Raw genomic sequence first — 17,254 nt, forward strand, 5'->3', positions numbered from 1 at the left:
ATGAGGCTAACTGATCTTGTTGGATTTTTCAAGTCAAGGGTTTCTTTTTAGTGACTTTACTTGGGTGATTCTGAAAAGCCATTTTGCTGCTGTCTTTCTATCAGGCCAGGCGTCAGTTCCAAGAAACCAGAAGGTTCTGTAAAAGGGAGAGTAGTGAAGAAAGCAAACCATTCACCGAGTCTGGAGGCACATCAGTTGAAGTCGAAACTGGTGCTTCAACTGAAAAATACATGAAACTGCCCCTTTTCATCCTCGAGTACATCAGAAGTCCAAAACCCAAATCTCCAAGCAGAAGGTATTACACATGCCAACTCTTCTCACTTGAAACTGACATGTACATGTAAATTGAAACTACACTGCCTGCTTGAGACCTTAAAGGGAAAGTTCTGCATGTATATTTCATAGTATGACATCAAAATTTTGTCGAACCACATGTAAAACTATCATTTAATTATGAAAAGTTCAGTCTCTATTCCTCTTAAATAATACTTGGGTAAATTGAAGTGAACTCATAACATAAGCAATCATACTAGGAAATGAGAAATCTGATTTCTGTAGTAGGCATATAAACAAGTTGTCAACACATATATTGGGATCTAACAGATAGGAACTGCCGATAGGTAAGCTGATGGTACTTTTGAAATTGCCACTCTAGAAGTAGCCATAACTTGGAATTGTCTCCATCGAATAGTTCTGTCTAATAGAATTTTTTTATTTATATCCAATACGTAATAAATTAACAGGTAGGAGAAGATGACCAATTGAGTAAGAGTTAGTTCAATCTAATAGATTTAAGGCCCAGAATAGCAGATGGTAAAATACTTGAAAGCTGATAGAATTATATAACTTGTTTGGAATTGGTATTTCAACTCAGACTAGCGTGATTGTCAAAAACAAATGAACGAAAAGAAAATTGAATTTTTAGAAAAATTGTTCACCTTGAATGATGCCATGCAAAGGAAGAATGGAACGACAGCACAGTGAGTAGCAATATAGCAAAGTTAAGAATCCAACACAGGCAGGAGGCAACAACAAGGCGTGAGAGAGCATTGGCTTATGCATTTTCACAACAGGTAAGTCTAGGTTTCTCAAGGACACTGATCTGTTTATTTTCGACTTATCGACTCTAATTCCTGTATGTTCAGAGTAAAGACTCAAGTATCCAAATGTTCTACTTGTTGACAGCTAAGAACCTGTACATCCAAAAAGAAACAAGCCCAATCAGACTCCAGGCAACCCAACTTGGGGATGGAGCTGGTTAGAGAGGTGGATGGCAACCTGCCAGCCAGAATGCTCTGTTGAAGATCTAAGAAGCAACTCACTACAGTCATCAAGCTTCATTCAATACCAAGAAGAAAGATGATGTGGGAGGAGAAGAAAAGGAGAGCTGCGGATCCAATGAAATAACAGTTGGACTGGATGGTGTGATAGTAAATGGAGAAACCAGTAATGATGGACATGGACCACTGTACAAACAGGCTCAAAGCAGCAAGAACTGTGTCAAGACGAAAGACAGTGCCAAGTTGCCAACACACAACAGCGCCAACCAAGGTACAGTAGCTGCACTCCGTGGTTCTCACATATTATACTTTGACAAACTTATATTTGCATCGAATGGTTGCTGGAGTGTCTCTACTGAAGTCAATATCACTTAATACAGTATACTCACTGACTCTCCATGAAAGATTATGACAAAACATGTTGTTGGTGAGTCCCTTCATCTGCTTTCCTGGAAATCAGTTATTAATCAGTGTATAAGATATGTCTGGACTTATGTTGATGCATCTCAGGACAGAAGCAAACTAGACGGGGCCATTTCATTAGATCTCTTTAGTACTCCATTTACTGATAGATGTTAAAAATATTGAGCTTAAGAAGTTAATTCAAGGAAGGAAGAATTGCTAACCAGTGCTTCTTACCCTTTAATACGAAATGATGGGGGATTGAATCTTGAGAAAGGTCTGTTTAAATAAGTAGAAACCATCTGCATTTACCATTTCTTGGAGACTTTTGGGTTCTTTCACGAACTATTCACAGTGAAATCCTAAGATTAATTGTGTGGACGAGCGCCTAAGATGGTCATATACTCTTAATGACATTAGCTGCACCTAGTAAATTAAGTAATTTTAACAATATTTTTTTATTTATATAAATTAAGGATTTTAACAATATATTTGATTTCAAATTTGTGAGACAGAATTTAGCTATTAAAAAATTAAAAATATGGATATTATAAAATTAAGATTTTTTTTCATTTATATTGATTAATTATGTTAAATAACTAATTATTTATAAAAATTATTAATAAATTTAAAACATGTTAAAATCATTTTATTTTAAACAAATCAAACTATCTAAAATAAACTAAGATTTTATTTTTATCTGCACGTGCTTTTTGATTCAAAGTGCTTTTGTGAATTTTACACTTTCGTACGCTAGAATGAACTCTTGGTACTCTTAATTTATATATTTAATTAATTTAAAATTTTTTAATTTAATGTATTTATTTATTAGTTTAAAAAATTTTATATTTATCTTAGTTTATCTTATAAAAATTATATCTATCAGAATAGTTTAACGTAAAATAACCTCTTTTGCATTTAAATAAATTAAGGATTTTAACGATATATTTGATTTCAAATTTGTGAGAGAAAATTTAGCTATTAAAAAACTAAAAATATGGATATTATAAAATTAAGATTTTTTTCATTTATATTGATTAATTATGTTAAATAACTAATTATTTATAAAAATTATTAATAAATTTAAAACATGTTAAAATTATTTTATTTTAAACAAATCAAACTATCTAAAATAAACTAAGATTTTATTTTTATCTGCATGTGCCTTTTGATTCAAAGTGCTTTTGTGAATTTTACACTTTCGTACACTAGAATGAACTCTCGGTACTCTTAATTTATATATTTAATTAATTTAAAAAAATTTAATTTAATGTATTTATTTATTAGTTTAAAAAATTTTATATTTATCTTAGTTTATCTTATGAAAATTAAATTTATCAGAGTAATTTTATGTAAAATAACGACTTTTTTATTTATATAAATTAAGGATTTTAACAATTTATTTGATTTCAAATTTGTGAGAGAGAATTTAGCTATGAAAAAATTAAAAATACGGATATTATAAAATTAAGTAATTTTTATCATTTATATTGATAAATTATGTTATGTAACTAATTATTTATAAAAATTATTAATAAATTAAAAACTTGTTAATATTATTTTTTAATTTGAAACATGTTAAAATTATTTTATTTTAAACAAATCAAACTATCTAAAATAAACAAAGATTTTATTTTTATCTGCATGTGCCTTTTGATTCAAAGTGCTTTTATGAATTTTACGCTTTCGTACGCTAGAAAGAACTCTCGGTACTCTTAATTTATATATTTAATTAAATTAAAAAATCTAAATTTAATGTATTTATTTATTAGTTTAAAAAAGTTAAAATTTATCTTAGTTATCTTATAAAAATTAAATCTATCAAAGTAACTTTATGTAAAATAAAATCTTTTTTATTTATATAAATTTAGGATTTTAACAATTTATTTGATTTCAAATTTGTGAGAGAGAATTTGGCTATTAAAAAACTAAAAATACGGATATTGTAAAATTAATTAATTTTTATCATTTTTATTGATAAATTATGTTAAATAACTAAATATTTATAAAAATTATTTATAAATTAAAAACATGTTAAAATTATTTATTATTTTGAAACATGTTTAAATAATTTTATTTTAAACAAATCATGTAAATCTCTCTGATTTCAGAGAGTTTTTCCTTATGAAACTCAGAATCTCGAAAAATATAAAGTAGCTGATGGGTTCATCAGAAACCCTATTCGAAGAGGAAGAGGAAAAGGGGAATTTACAAGTATACCATTGGACAAACGAAAAAGACAAGTATGCCCTTTTACATATACATATTTACAGTAACACCCCCCCCCCCCCCCCCCCCCCCTCCCCCTCAAACTTATGAAGGGGCAAGTACCATAAGTTTGCTTATGAGATGATGAAAACGAGGAGTTGTATGCGATTTGGTGAAGACATCAGCAAGTTGAGATGTGGAGGAAACATGGGGCAAGGTGAGAGAGCCATGTAAATAGTGATGCCGCACAAAATGACAATCAATCTCAATATGCTTCGTACGCTCATGAAAAACAGGATTCTTGACAATCTGAATGACACTTTGATTATCACAAAACATAGGGGTAGCAGACAGTTGAGGAAAGCCAAGTTCTTCAAGTTAGCGACGAAATCAAATTAACTCAGCAGCAATGTTGCCATAGCCCGATATTCTACCTCGGCAGAAGAGCGAGAGACAATGGATTGTTTCGTACTCTTCCAAGCCACCAAAGAATTCCCAAGGAAGATACAATACCCAGTAGTCGATTTTCGATCTGTCGGATCACCAGCCCAGCCAGCATCAGAATAACCAGTGGGAACCAAATCAGAGGTGGAAGACAAAAGTAAGCCATAATGCACAGTGCCACGTAAGTAACGTAAGATACGGAGAACAACTGTCCAATGAGTGGTACGAGAGGCAGAAGCAAACTGACTAACCACATGAACAACATAGGTAATATTAGGATAGGTGACCGTCAAGTAAACCAGGGACCCAACTACCTCTCTGTATCGGGTAACATCAGACAACAATTCACCATCTGTAGGGCTAAGGCGATGATTGACTTCAATGGGAGAGTCCATAATCCGATCATCTGTCAATCCTGCTCGACTGATCACTTCAGAGATGTATTTTGATTGAGACAAAATATAACCTTCTGGAGAATAGGCAACTTCAATACCCAAAAAATACCGTAAATATCCAAGATCCTTCATTTCAAAGAGAGAATGAAGTTGTTGTTTAAGGTCTGCAATGTCATCTTCATCATCACCAGTCACAATCATATCATCAACATATAGAAGGACCACAATATGCCCCACAACACTTTTACGAATGAACATGGCAGAATCATAGTTTGAAGCAACAAAGCCTAGACAAATCATGGAGGAACTGAACTTTGCAAACCAAGCGCGAGGAGCCTGTTTGAGACCATATAAAGCCCGTCGAAGACGGCAAACATAACCAACAGGATGAGGAAGGCCTGGTGGTGGCCGCATATATACCTCCTCGGTCAAATCACCATTTAAAAAAGCATTTTTAATATCCAGTTGATGAAGATGCCATTTTTGAACTGCTGCAATAGAAATCAAGGTACGAATGGTCTTCATTTGAGCAACAGGAGCAAAAGTCTCATCATAATCAAAGCCTTTAGTTTGTGAGAATCCTTTAGCAACTAACTGAGCTTTGTATCGCTCAAGTGTTCCATCAGATTGAGTTTTGATTTTGAAAACCCATTTACAACCAATAGCATGCTTACCTGGAGGAAGTTGAACCAACTCCCAGGTACCTATTTGGTGCAGGGCAGTGAACTCATCATTAAATGGCTTGTGCCCAATTTGCATCGGATGCAGCTTCCTTGTATGACTTAGGCTCAACTAAAGAGTGAATCTTTGACAAAAAGGTCAAATCGGGGGAAGAGAACAAATATGAAGATGGACAATACCTCTGAGGGGGACGTCGGACACGAGTGAAAACGCGAGGGGTGGCAAGATGTGGATCACCAGAGTCCAGAGAGTCGAGAGGGAGAGACGCCATGGGAGAAGGTAAGTCGGTGCCTGCATGTGACTGTTGTGAAGGTAGACTAGAGGAAACCTCCGAACGGAGGGGTGAATCAGTGGACGAATGGTGAGTCATTAACTCGTCATCATGGGGCTCATCAGATAAAAGAGGATCAATGTGTAACAATTCTGTATCATGCAAACCAGGAGTAGACAAGGGAATCCGAAAGTAACAGACCTGTTCCAAGAACTTAACATTCCGAGAAACAAAAAGTCTACCAGACTCAGGATGGTAACATCGGTATCCTTTTCGACCAAAACCATAACCAAGAAACACACATAATGCAGATTTGGCAAACAATTTAGTGCGATAGGAAGGGGATAATAAGACAAAGCATGCACAATGAAAGACACGCAGGTGTTCATAGGTAGGACGAACACCATACAACCGTTCAAAAGGGGAGATACTGCCAGAAACAAATGAAGGAATACGATTAATCAAATATGTGGCAGTATGAAGGGCTTCCCCCAAAAATTCAGAAGGGAAAGAGGCATGGAGCAGTCAAGAGCGAGCGGTTTCAACAAGATGATAATGTTTACATTCTGCTGAGGTGTATAAGGACAAGACAACTGATGAATAGTGCCCTCAGACTTCGGAAAATCATTCAATAAATATGACATATTCACCACCCGAATCAAAGCGAAAAATTTAATGTGAGTGGAAAAATGGGTTCACACTATAGCACAAAATTGAACATAAATAGAATAAAAATCTGATTTTGGATGCATAAGAAGTATCCAAGAGAAACGAGTGAAATCATCGACAAGCAATGCATAAAAACGAGCCCCACCTTTAGTGGGTACAGGTGCAGGGCCCAAACATCAGAGAGAACAAGATCAAAAGGAGAAGAAGTAACCGAGTGACTTAATGTAAAAGGTAAATGGCATTGTTTGCCAAGATTACAACCAACACAATCACTAAGAGGGGAATATTTAAAAGTAGAATCCAACATATTGTGTATGATCATAAACTGTAAACGAGAAGCAGAAACATGTCCTAAACGAGTATGCCATAAGTAAAAAGAATTATTTATAGAAAGTAAATCTTGCAACATGGATTGAACTGACAAACTAGACACCTGCAGAGATATTGGCAATTTTAAGTCATCAAGCAAGTAAAGACCACCTTCTCTATGGCCTATCCCAATCTACCTCCCGAACTTGCGACCCTGTATAAGACAATGATCAGAAGCAAAGGTAATGGTAAGACCTAAATCAGTAAGTTGGCCAATTGAAAGAAGGTTAACATCTAGATGGGGAACATAGAAAACATCAGACAAAGACCAAGTAGGGTGAGTGACAATTCCAACCGAGGCTAGTGGCATGGGAGAGCCATTAGCAGCTTGGATGTTAACTGGGTGAGAAGGCTTAACACAATCATTCAAAAGAGACAAATGGGGTGTCATTTGGTGTGTGGCTCCAGAATCTAAGATTCATTTGTGAGTGTCACTGGAGCCAGCCAAACAAGACATACCTGCATGGGATGCAAATTGAGTACTGGGAGCAGAGGACTTGCCAAGAATGCGAGTGAGCTCGACAGCTAATGATGAGAGATCAGGCGTAGAATGCTGGGGGGAGCTGGTGTAGATGGTGCATCTGAATAATCCAAAGAACCAATGGCAGCAGATGGACGAAAACCTCTATGTGGTAGTGGACAACTAAATGTATGATGTGGTGCAGAATTGAAATGGCCTTGATGTTGAAGACTAGAGGCATGATGTTGTGTAGGTTTGAAATTGCCTTGATTTTTATTGTTGCTTTGCAATGAGGGGCACTAGTGTTTCCAATGACCTTTACCATGACAGTAGGGATATTCATCTTGTGGAACTGGCACTTTAGGCTTCCCTAATGACTGATGAGTATGAGAGTGTGTTCCAGAACCAAGTATGCCCCCTGATGACTGAGGAGTATGAGAGTGTGTTCTAGAAACAAGTACTTGTGACATATCAGGTGATGATGTTTTACTGGAAGAAAGCCCACCCAAAGACCTCAACCATGTTTCTTCAGCCAAGTTTGTCTGTTCATACAGAGTTTCCAAATAGTCCCATATTTCTTTTGTAGTCTCATACTTCAAAAGTTGCAAACTGATAGACGGATCCACGGAGTTGTTGATCCAAGTGATGATTTTTTCATTTTTAGTCAACCACTTCTTATGTTCTTCGATGAAGTCAGTGGATGTAGGTTCAGAGCAGTGCTTTGTCCATCAATGTAATCCCACAAGTCTTTTCCAACTAAAATTTTTTATTCTAAACAATTCAAACAATCTAAAATGAACTAAAATTTTATTTTTATCTGCATGTGCCTTTTGATTCAAAGTGCTTTTGTGAATTTTACGCTTTCGTACACTAGAAAGAACTCTCGGTACTCTTAATTTATATATTTAATTAAATCAAAAAATCTTAATCTAACATATTTATTTATTAGTTTAAAAAATTTAATATTTATCTTAGTTTATCTTATTAAAATTAAATCTATCAGAGTAGTTTTATGTAAAATAACCTCTTTTGTATTTATATAAATTAAGGATTTTAACAATATATTTGATTTTAAATTTGTGAGAGAGAATTAAGCTATTAAAAAATTAAAAATACGGATATTATACAATTAAGTAATTTTTGTCATTTATATTGATAAATTATGTTAAATAACTAATTATTACTAAAAATTATTAATAAATTAAAAACATGTAAAAAATATTTAATATTTAAAACATGTTAAAATTATTTTATTTTAAACAAATCAAACTATCTAAAATAAACCAAGTTTCTTCTTTTTATCTGCATGTGCCTTTTGATTCAAAGTGCTTTGGTGGATTTTACTATTTCGTACCCAAGAAAGAACTCTCGGTACTCTTAATTTATATATTTAATTAAATTAAAAAATCTTGATTTAATGTATTTTTTATTAGTTTAAAAATGTTAATATTTATCTGAGTTTTTCTTATAAAAATTAAATCTATCAGAATAGTTTTATGTAAAATAACCTCTTTTGTATTTAAATAAATTAAGGATTTTAACGATATATTTGATTTCAAATTTGTGGGAGAGAATTTAGCTATTAAAAAATTAAAAATACGGATATTATAAAATTAAGTAATTTTTATCATTTATATTGATAAATTATGTTAAATAACTCACTCACCATCTGTGGGGGACGTCAGACACAAGTGGAAACAAGAGGGTGGCAAGATGCGGATCACCAGAGTCCAGAGAGTCGAGAGGGAGAGGCGCCATGGGAGAAGGTAAGTCAGTACCTGCAAGTGATTGTTGTGAAGGCAGACTAGAGGAAACCTCCGGATGGAGGGGTGAATCAGTGGATGGATGGTGAGTGATTAACTGGTCATCATGGGACTCATCAGATACAAAGGGATCAATGTGTAACAATTCTGTATCATGCAAACCAGGAGTAGACAAGGGAATCTGAAAGTAACATAACTGTTCCAAGAACTTAACATTGCGAGAAACAAAAAGTCTACTAGACTCAGGATGGTAACATCGGTATCCTTTTTGACCAAAACCATAACCAAGAAACACACATAATGCAGATTTGGCAGACAATTTAGTGCGACAGGAAGGGGGTAATAAGACAAAGCACGCATAGCCAAAGACACGCAAGTGCTCATAGGTAGGACGAACACCATACAGCCATTCAAAAGGGGAGATACTGCCAAAAACAAATGAAGGAATACGATTAATCAAATAAGTGGCAGTATGAAGGGTTTCCCCTCAAAATTCAGAAGGGACAGAGGCATGGAGCAGTAAAGAGCGAGCGGTTTCAACAAGATTATGATGTTTACGTTCTGCAACACCATTCTGCTGAGGTGCATAAGGACAAGACATCTGATGAATAGTGCCCTCAGACTTCAGAAAATCATTCAATAAAGATGACATATATTCACCACCCGAATCAGAGCAAAAATTTTTAATGTGAGTGGAAAAATGGGTTCGCACCATAGCACAAAATTGAACATAAATAGAATAAAAATATGATTTTCGATGCATAAGAAATATCCAAGAGAAACGAGTGAAATCATCGACAAGCAATGCATAAAAGCGAGTCCCACCTTTAGTGGATACAGGTGCAGGGCCCAAAACATCAGAGTGAACAAGATCACCAGGAGAAGAAGTAACCGAGTGACTTAATGTAAAAGGTAAATGGCATTGTTTTCTAAGATTACAACCAACACAATCACTAAGAGGGGAATATTTAATAGTAGAATCCAACATATTGTGTGTGATCATAAATTGTAAACGAGAAGCAGAAACATGTCCTAAACGAGTATGCCATAAGTAAAAATGATTATTTATAGAAAGTAAATCTTGCAACATGGATTGAACTGACAAACTAGACACCTGTAGAGATACTAGCAATTTTAAGTCATCAAGCAAGTAAAGACCACCTTTTCTATGGCCTATCCCAATCTGCCTCCTGGACTTGCGATCCTGTATAAGACAATGATCAGAAGCAAAGGTAATGATAAGACCCAAATCAGTAAGTTTGCCAATTGAAAGAAGGTTAACAGCTAGACGGGGAAATAAAAATTATTAATAAATTTAAAACTTGTAAAAATTATTTATTAATTTAAAACATGTTAAAATTATTTTATTTTAAACAAATGAAACTATCTAAAATAAACTAAGATTTTATTTTTTTGTGCATGTGCCTTTTTATTCAAAGTGCTTTTGTGAATTTTATGCTTTCTTTCGCTAGAAAGAACTCTCGATACTCCTAATTTATATATTGAATTAAAATAAAAAATCTTAATTTAATGTATTTATTTATTTGTTTAAAAATTTTTAAATTTATCTTAGTTTATGTTATAAAAATTAAATCTATCATAGTAATTTTATGTAAAATAACATCTTTTTATTTATATAAATTAAGAATTTTAACAATTTATTTGATTTCAAATTTGTGAGAGAGAATTTAGCTATTAAAAAAATTAAAAATGCGGTTATTATAAAATTAAGTAATTTTTATCATTTATAATGATAAATTATGTTAAATAAATAATTATTTATAAAACTATTAATAAATTAAAAACATTTTTAAATTATTTATTAATTTAAAACATGTTAAATTATTTTATTATAAAAAATCAAACTATCTAAAATAAACTAAGAATTTATTTTTATCTGCATGTGCCTTTTGATTCAAAGTGCTTTTATGAATTTTACGCTGTAGTACGCTAGAAAGAAGTTCCAATGATTACAAAATGTGTGCAAGTATCAAACAAAAACCATATAAGTATAATTATGTACACGGGAGGAAAAAAAAAGGGTAGATCCTATGGTCAACTAGGATGAAGGCGGAAGTCGACTGAGGATGATGTCAAACTGCTGCTCCATCATTTGCAGCTGTGTCGTCTTGTCATAGCGGGAAACAATTGTTACTTGAGTAAGCCGAACATCATTGATGACTTCTGCAAGAGTAGAGAGATGATCAGTAGACGATGATGCACCCTCTTCCATTCTTTTCCCCTTTGCAAATTCTTATTGTTCCTCGAGAGGCTCGAGACTCATCTCGTCTCTGGAAGTGGCTTATTGTGGGGTTTTCTCCTTGGGTATATTTTCTTAATGAATCCACTATCCACACCACTTGACAAATCCAAAAATTTCCAACTTTGATTTCTCTTATGGACATCTTCCTGGTCATGTCCATAGAAACCTCATTCGAGAGGTCTATGCCACTTTGGAGAAGGGTGATGGTAATCTCTTGTGCGAATAGTAGATTGCCCGCCTTTGAGTTAACAACTACATCGTCCATCCTATTGGCCATGAAATATCCATAATCCAGAGTGACCCTCTAGAAGATAGTCATCAACCAGAAAATATCAGTTATGGTGAGCCGAGAGAAGGTTCCCTTCTTGGGATTCAAAACATGAGTCACTATTTCCATGTCCTCTCTGTGACATGGTGAGGTCTCGTATCCTCACCTCGTAGGAATTCCTTAATGTATGTCCAAAGACAGTAAAAATTACATCTTGAAAATTTTGAGGGAGTTCCTCAAGGAGATCCATTGACCAATTTTCATTTATGCACCTCATCATGCTCGTGATGGTGGAGTTAAGGAGATTATTCAGAGTGGGTGTCTGAATAGATATGGGTGTTTTCTTCACCCACCCAAAACCCAAACCCAGGGTTTTTGGTCTTTATGACACTCTGTATAACACCAATGCCATGTCTTTGTTATTTGGTAGAAGCTGCAGCTACCATGAAGGCATTCTCATCTGTTCAAGGAGAAAAAAGAAAAAAAAATCCTTTTTGTACAAAAATTTCTTCAACTTTACATTGTCTTTTTTTTTCTAGTCTAATGCAACCACTTATTAACCATTTGCCACAGTTGATGTCCGGAAGATGTAAACTCTTATCTCCTGGATTTTCTGAAATTTATTGTATATTTTCTGAAACGTCTGAAATGAGAAAAAACATCAATTGTTGTTTACAAGTGCGAAGGATTAAGTTCTCGGTTCTCCTCAATAGGGGTCCTGCAATCTGAATCCGGTGACTGTCTCGGATTCAGAACCGGGATCATTTGGTTGTCCAGATCTTTCCCAATACCTATACAAGTTTTAATTTGTGCAAGATAGGTCGATTCTTTTTGGTGTCCATTTCGATGCAATTTCTAGTGTTGGACTTTAGATTTTTGGATCGGTTTTAGGGTTAATAATCGTCTTCAACCTTTGATTTAACAAAAATATAAACTAATTTACATCTCTTCTAGTCTCCAGACGGGCAAGAGATTTACAGAAACCTTCATCCACACCCAATACACAAGCCACCATGAAGTAAATGTAGTAAAGAGGAAGTAAACGGTGAAAGAGGGAGAAAATTTCCCGAAAATGAGCAAGAATTATTATTGAATCCCAAAGAGAGTTTTGAGAGTCAATCAATTAGAATAAGGTATAATCATCCCTCTAAAGAATAAAAAACCAAATGTGTCAAACACAGAAGTACAGTGCCAGAACCCAGAAATGGTGAGGAATCAAACAGTATAAAATTAAACAAAACCAACATCAACGCAGGAATGAATCCAGGTAGTAGTCGGAGACATCCAGTGGCGGAAAATCAATAAAGAAATCTTCCGATGGTAGCGAAATCTCGAATGAGGTAATTCCTACTTCTTTGGTATCCATAAGAAATATCTCAAGATCGTGATGCAGTTGGGTAGCCTCCACTTCGTCAATTACAACAGCAGGTGCAGCCTCCAACGTCAACTGCTGCCCAGAGGCCGGCTTGGTAGCATTCAATTCGTCTGCTAGCTCTAGTATCGTGGCTTCTTCCTCCTCCAGATTGGCAATCAAAACTTCGAGCTCATCAAGGGTGCATTGCTCCAAGTCGATGTTGTCCAAGGAGACAAAGGGATCTTCGTCTTCCACCGCCTATGGGATGTTCGTCTCGCCTTCGAGATAGCGCTACAACAAACCCACATCTCCGAAGACAAAGCGCTTGCCGGTGGGAGAGAAGGGAACGACGAGGATGGAAGCGCCGATTAGAAGGGAGAGTTGCTTAGCTTTCTTGAACAGTCCCTTCTTCCGCTTGGAGAAGGTGACTTGCGAAGCTTGTCGATTCTCAATCTTCTTCATCTCCAGCTTTCTCTTTCCCATCCCCATTCTTTAACTTTTTTTCTTTCTCTGCACTCGCTGAAAATTTCTCTCTGTTAAAGAAACAACTGATTTCTTTACAAAGACAGAAAAAAAAATTTACTGTTTATTTCATTTATTTTGTCTGATAAAAAATCTAGGAAGCCGGGTTGTCTTTCATTAGGAAATGAGTTGCCTTGCTGTAGCTTGTGTGAGCCTTGATAAAATCCGGATAATAACTGACAGGATCTTGCTCAAGAGAAATATGATCATCACTATTACCAATAATGATAATATTGTTGACATACACCAATAGAAACAGAACATGCTTGCCAGTATTGAGAGTAAATAGGGAAGTATGAGAGTGAAAATTCTTGAAACCTGAACCCACAAGAAATTGATGCAGTTTATGATACCAAACCCATGGAGCCTATTTGAGACCATATACAACTTTATGAAGTTTGTAGACATAGGTTGGATGTTTTGTACCCTTTGGATGAAGAGATTTCTGTTATAAATTGTGTATAAATACTACTCTTAAATCAATGTAAAATGTGGTTCAATTCAACCTCTCATACTTTGTTGTGAAAATTTCTCTCCTTTATGTCGAATACAAGTTGCATAACAAAATCATTATGGAAAAAAGAGAACATAAAGAGAGGCGAAAGAAAGTCTTCTTACTTCAAAATATCCTACTCCGTACATTTCTCTTGCTTTGCTACCTTGGTTCCCTGTTTCTTTTTCTGTTCAGCCTTTTGAACTTTAAAGGAAATCCCAAAAAATCACCTGATAATTGTCTTTATTCATTCAATAATTGAATCGTTGTCAAATCTAAGAGCTCCCTTCAGTCTTACAAACAAAAGAAAGATGAAAAGAAGAGGGACGAAGGAACTCACAATGAGCATTCTACTGTACAATAATCCATGCTACAGTGAGCCAAGTCCCAAGACTCCTTTGTCATGGAAATTGTAGCTGAAATCAGGCCGCAAATGGAAAAATTACCAGCAAAGTAAAGTCTTGGCAGCAGTTAGGCAAGAGTCGAATTGCTCGAGCTTGCTTGACTGCGCGCCTCGATCGAAAATATCCTAGTAGCTAGCAAAATATTTGGCATATGCTACCAGAATTAAAGGGGATTGAGGATTACTGATGTCATGAGATGTCTTTATCTTCATTTGCTCCTCCGTAGAGCGTTCTACTATAAAAATCCTCATTCACCTTTGGACATGCATCGAGATTCGTTGAGGAAGATAGTGCCAAAATATGGATTTCCGTCTAACGATATCGATTTTCTCTACGAGCTTCTCTTCCTTTTATCTTTCGACTCCAGTTTGTTTAAGAGGCTGAGGGGGCAGGGAGCATTTGCCATCTCAGCTAGTTTCTGAGAAAAACTTGACCCCTGTTCCATTAACGTATATATTAGATTAGATAATATGGATATATAGCTAGAAATAGATAGATATATAGTCTTTCAAAATAAAAAGGTTTTAACGAAATAACAATATGACCCTTGGTTTACTTTAGAATGACATTTGTTTTTCTAGACTAATGCAACCACTAATTAACCATTTGTCAAGTTTGATGTCCGGATGATGGAAACTCTATCTCCTATCCTTTTAGCAATTTATGGTATATTGTCTAACACGTCTGAAATGAGAAAAAACTTCAATTATTTACAACTGCGATGGTGAGGTGCCTATCGTGCCAAATCTATGAAATTCAAGGATGGCTACATGATTTCTTCTGGTCAACCAGTTAATGAATACATAGACACTGTAGTCATACATGTATTGCCTAGACACGTCAGCACCACTACTAAGAAATGTATAGAGATTAAATAATCTTCACTTGTTCGACCTAAAGTGAATAAAATGAGCAATTATGTAGAAGAGGATTGCCCACAAGTTATTAGTCAGCAAGATTAATCTTTCCCAGTACCTATACAAGTTTTAATTTGTGAAAGATAGGTCGATTAATTCTGATGTCCATTTTGATTCAATTTCTAGTGGTTTACTTTAGGTTTTTGGATGGGAAATGAGTTGTTTTGCAGTAGCTTGTTTGAGCCTGGATAAAATCCGGATAATAACTGAAAGGATCTTGCTCAAGAGAAATACGATCATCACTATTACCAGTAATGATAACATTGTTGACATACACCAATAGAAACGAAACATGCTTGCCATTATTGAGAGTAAATAGGGAAGTATGAGAGTGAAAATTCTTGAAACCTGAACCCACATGAAATTGATGCAGTTTATGATACCAAGCCCATGGAGCCTGTTTGAGACCATATACAACTTTATGAAGTTTGTAGACATTGGTTGGATGTTTTGTACCCTTTGGATGAAGAGGTTTCTGTTATAAATTGTGTATAAATACCACTCTTAAATCAATGTAAAATGTGGTTCAATTCATCCTCTCATACTTTGTTGTGAAAATTTCTCTCCTTTATGTCGAATACAAGTTGCGTAACAAAATCATTAAGGAACATAGAGAACATAAAATAGGCGAAAGAAAGTCTTCTAACTTCAAAATATCCTACTCCATACATTTCTCTTGCTTTGCTGCCTTGGTTCCCTGTTTCTTTTTCTCTTCAGCCTTTTGAACTTTAAAGGAAATCCCAAAAAATCACTTGATAATTATCTTTATTCATTCAATAATTGAATCTTTGTCAAATCTAAGAGCTCCCTTTAGTCTTACAAACAAAAGAAAGATGAAAAGAAGAGGGACGAAGAAACTCGCAATGAGCATTCTACTGTACAATAATCCATGCTACAATGAGCCAAGTCCCAAGACTCCTTTGTCATGCAAATTGTAGCTGAAATAAGGCCGCAAATGGAAAAATTACCAGCAAAGTAAAGTCTTGGCAGCAGTTAGGCAAGAATGGAATTGCTCGAGCTTGCTTGATTGCACACCTCGATCGAAAAAATCCTAGCAGCTAGCAAAATATTTGGCATATGCTACCAGAATAAAAGGGGATTGAGGATTACTGATGTCATGAGATGTCTTTATCTTCATTTGCTCCTCCATAGAGCGTTCTACTGTAAAAATCCTCATTCACCTTTGGACATGCATCGAGATTCTTGGAGGAAGATAGTGCCAAAATATGGATTTCCATCTAACGATATCGATTTTCTCTACGAGTTTCTCTTCCTCTTATCTTTCGACTCTCGTTTGTTTAAGAGGCTGAGGGGGCAGGGAGCATTTGCCATCTCGGCTAGTTTATGAGAAAAACTTGACTCCTGTTCCATTAACGTATATATTAGATTAGATAATATGTATATATAGCTAGAAATAGATAGATATATAGTCTTTCGAAATAAAAAAGTTTTAATGAAATAACAATATGTTTAGAATGACATTTGTTTTTCTAGACTAATGCAACCACTAATTAACCATTTGTCAAGTTTGATGTCCGGATGATGGAAACTCTATCTCCTATCTTTTCAGCAATTTATTGTATATTTTTTAACACGTCTGAAATGAGAAAAACATCAATTTTTTTACAACTGCGATGGTGAGGTGCCCATCGTGCCAAATCCATGAAATTCAAGGATGGCTACATGATTTCTTCTGGTCAACCAGTTAATGAATACATAGACACTGCAGTGATACATGTATTGCCTAGACACGTCAGCACTACTACTAAGAAATGCGTAGAGATTAATTAATCTTTATTTGTTAGACCTAAAGTGAATAAAATAAATAAAATGTGCAATTATGTAGAAGAGGACTGCCCACAAGTTATTAGTCAGCAAGATTAATCTTTCCCTGTACCTATACAAGTTTTAATTTATGCAAGATATGTCGATTAATTCTGGTGTCCATTTTGATTCAATTTCTAGTGTTGTACTTTAGGTTTTTGGACAGGTTTTAGGGTTAATAATCGTCTTCTACCTTTGATATAAGAAAAATATAAACTAATTTACATCTCTTCTTAGTCTCCTGACGGGCAAGAAATTTATAGAAAC

At 34.9% G+C, this 17,254-nt stretch overlaps 1 protein-coding gene and 1 pseudogene across 1 annotated transcript; one reads left to right on the forward strand and one right to left on the reverse strand.

Annotated features, from left to right (window-relative positions):
• LOC137965151 (protein IQ-DOMAIN 33-like) lies at window positions 1-1,560 on the forward strand (annotated as a pseudogene).
• Window positions 1,561-12,719: 11,159 nt separating this feature from the next.
• Window positions 12,720-13,316, reverse strand: LOC137965152 (MADS-box protein SVP-like). The gene is made up of 2 exons (XM_068811538.1): window positions 13,134-13,316; window positions 12,720-13,085 (listed from the first exon to the last, which is right to left on the reverse strand). The coding sequence occupies exons 1-2, from the start codon at window positions 13,314-13,316 to the stop codon at window positions 12,720-12,722; spliced, it is 549 nt and encodes a 182-aa protein (XP_068667639.1).
• Between the last annotated feature and the right edge of the window lie 3,938 nt (window positions 13,317-17,254).

The sequence above is a fragment of the Aristolochia californica genome, unplaced genomic scaffold (assembly GCF_029961685.1).
Source record: "Aristolochia californica isolate CCGP_79_NKW_82.1479 unplaced genomic scaffold, dmAriCali1.0.hap1 SCAF_5, whole genome shotgun sequence".
Classification (NCBI taxonomy): Eukaryota; Viridiplantae; Streptophyta; class Magnoliopsida; order Piperales; family Aristolochiaceae; genus Aristolochia; species Aristolochia californica.

What these genes read in the sequence shown, in the direction of transcription:
- LOC137965152 (XM_068811538.1), bottom strand. Translation starts at nt 13,316, where the DNA reads ATGGGGATGGGAAAGAGAAAGCTGGAGATGAAGAAGATTGAGAATCGA. An exon ending in AGCGCTTTGTCTTCGGAGAT is followed by an intron (nt 13,086 to 13,133) that starts GTGGGTTTGTTG and finishes AACATCCCATAG; the next exon opens with GCGGTGGAAGACGAAGATCC.